The sequence below is a fragment of the Passer montanus genome, unplaced genomic scaffold, assembly GCF_014805655.1.
Source record: "Passer montanus isolate IOZ18808 unplaced genomic scaffold, ASM1480565v1 scaffold606, whole genome shotgun sequence".
NCBI lineage: Eukaryota > Metazoa > Chordata > Aves > Passeriformes > Passeridae > Passer > Passer montanus.
In genome coordinates, this window is record NW_024371105.1 from 5,498 (window position 1) to 7,712 (window position 2,215).

The 2,215-nt window shown below is 48.7% G+C and overlaps 1 protein-coding gene across 1 annotated transcript; it reads left to right on the forward strand.

Moving 5' to 3' along the window:
- Positions 1 to 578: 578 nt before the first annotated feature.
- Positions 579 to 2,007, forward strand: LOC120510901 (disks large homolog 4-like; the record flags this gene model as incomplete). The annotated part of the gene is made up of 2 exons (XM_039727255.1): positions 579 to 659; positions 1,800 to 2,007. Coding segments are annotated over 2 exons (289 nt in total), but the record flags the coding sequence as incomplete, so codon positions are not given.
- Between the last annotated feature and the right edge of the window lie 208 nt (positions 2,008 to 2,215).

Consider the following 2,215-nt stretch of genomic DNA (forward strand, 5'->3'; position numbering starts at 1 on the left):
TTTTGGGGTTTTTTTGGGGTATTTTGGGTCTAACAGGACCCCAAAATCCACCTGGGAGCCCCCAAAAAACCCCAAAAATCTCCTTTTTTGGTGTTTTTTGAGGGATTGTTTTAGGTTTTTAAGGTTTTTGGGGGTCTGGCTGTTTTGGGGGTGGATTTTGGGTTTTTTGGGGTATTTTGGGTCTAACAGGACCCCAAATCCAGCTGGGAGCCCCCAAAAAACCCCAAATTCTCGTGGTTTTTTTGGTTTTTTGAGGGATTTTTATTAGCTTTTTAAGGTTTTTGGGGGTCTGGCTGTTTTGGGGGGGGATTTTGGGGTTTTTTTGGGGTATTTTGGGTCTAACAGGACCCCAAATCCAGCTGGGAGCCCCCAAAAAACCCCAAATTCTTGTGGTTTTTTTGGTTTTTTGAGGGATTTTTATTAGCTTTTTAAGGTTTTTGGGGGTCTGGCTGTTTTGGGGGTGGATTTTGGGGTTTTTTTGGGGTATTTTGGGTCTAACAGGACCCCAAAATCCACCTGGGAGCCCCCAAAAAACCCCAACCCAAAATCACCCCAAATAATCCCAAAATTGGATTCAGGACCCTCAAAAACCCCCAAAACCCCAAAATCCACCCCAAAATCATCCCCGGGGGCGCCGCGGCCCAGGACGGGCGGCTCAGGTGAGAAACCTCCCAAAATCACCCAAAATCACCCAAAATAATCCCAAAATTGGCTTCGGGACCCTCAAAATCTCCCAAAATCACCCAGAAATTGGATTCAGGACCCTCAAAAAACCCCAAAATCCACCCCAAAAACCCCAAAACTGCCCCCAAAATCATCCCCGGCGGCGCCGCGGCCCAGGACGGGCGGCTCAGGTGAGAAACCTCCCAAAATCACCCAAAATCACCCAAAATAATCCCAAAATTGGCTTCGGGACCATCAAAATCTCCCAAAATCACCCAGAAATTGGATTTAGGACCTTCAAAACCCCCAAAACAACCCCAAAAACCCCAAAATCCACCCCAAAATCATCCCTGGGGGTGCCACTGCCCAGGATGGGCGGCTCAGGTGAGAAAACTCCCAAAAATCACCCAAAATCACACAAAATCATCCCAAAATCACCCAAAATCGGCTTCAGGACCCTCAAAAACCCCCAGAACCAACCCCAAAAACCCCAAAATCCACCCCAAAATCATCCTCGGAGGCTCAGGTGAGAAATTACCCAAAGTAACCCCAAATTCACCCAAAATCTCCCCAAAATCATCCCAAACCACATTAAATAATCCCAAATCACCCCAAAATCACCTAGAATCACCCAAAATTCATCCAAAGTCACCCAAAATTCACCTGAAATCCACCCAAAATTCAACTCAGGACCCCAAAAATCTACTCCAGGACCCCCTAAACTCCCAAAAATTCCGGATTTTTTCCCAAAAACCCCCGCTTTTGCCCCAATCCAGGGTGAACGACAGCATCCTGTTTGTGAACGAGGCCGACGTGCGGGAGGTGCCCCCAAAACTGCCCCAATTCCCCCCCAAACTGCCCCAAAATGGCCCCAAATCCCCTCTGAACCTCATAAAATGCCTGATTTTTTCCCAAAAATTCTGGATTTTTTACCAAAACCCCCTGAATTTCCCCCAATCCAGGGTCAATGACAGCATCCTGTTTGTGAACGAGGCCGACGTGCGGGAAGTGCCCAAAAAACCTCCTAAAACCACCCCAAAATCACTCAAAATACCCCAAAACCTCCGAAAATGCCCAAAAAATCCCCCAAAATCCCTGTTTTTTTCCCAAAACCCCCCGATTTTGCCCCAATCCAGGGTGAACGACAGCATCCTGTTTGTGAACGAGGCCGACGTGCGGGAGGTGCCGCACTCGGCGGCCGTGGAGGCGCTCAAGGAGGCCGGGGCCGTGGTGCGGCTCTACGTGATGAGGAGGAAGGTCCCGGCCGAGAGGGTGGTGGAGGTCAAGCTCATCAAAGGGCCCAAAGGTACCCCAAAAACCCCAAAATCACCCCAAAATTCCTGAGATCCCTGAAATGCAGCTCAAAATCCCCAAAACCCAGCTCAAAATCCCTGAAATCCAGCCCAAAATCCAGCTCAAAATCCTGAAATTCAGCCCAAAATGCGGCTCAAAATCCCTGAAATTCAGCCCAAAAATCGTCCTGGGGACCTCAAAATCCCTGAATTCCACCCCAAAATCCCTCAAATCCACCCCAAAATCCCTCAAATCCAAC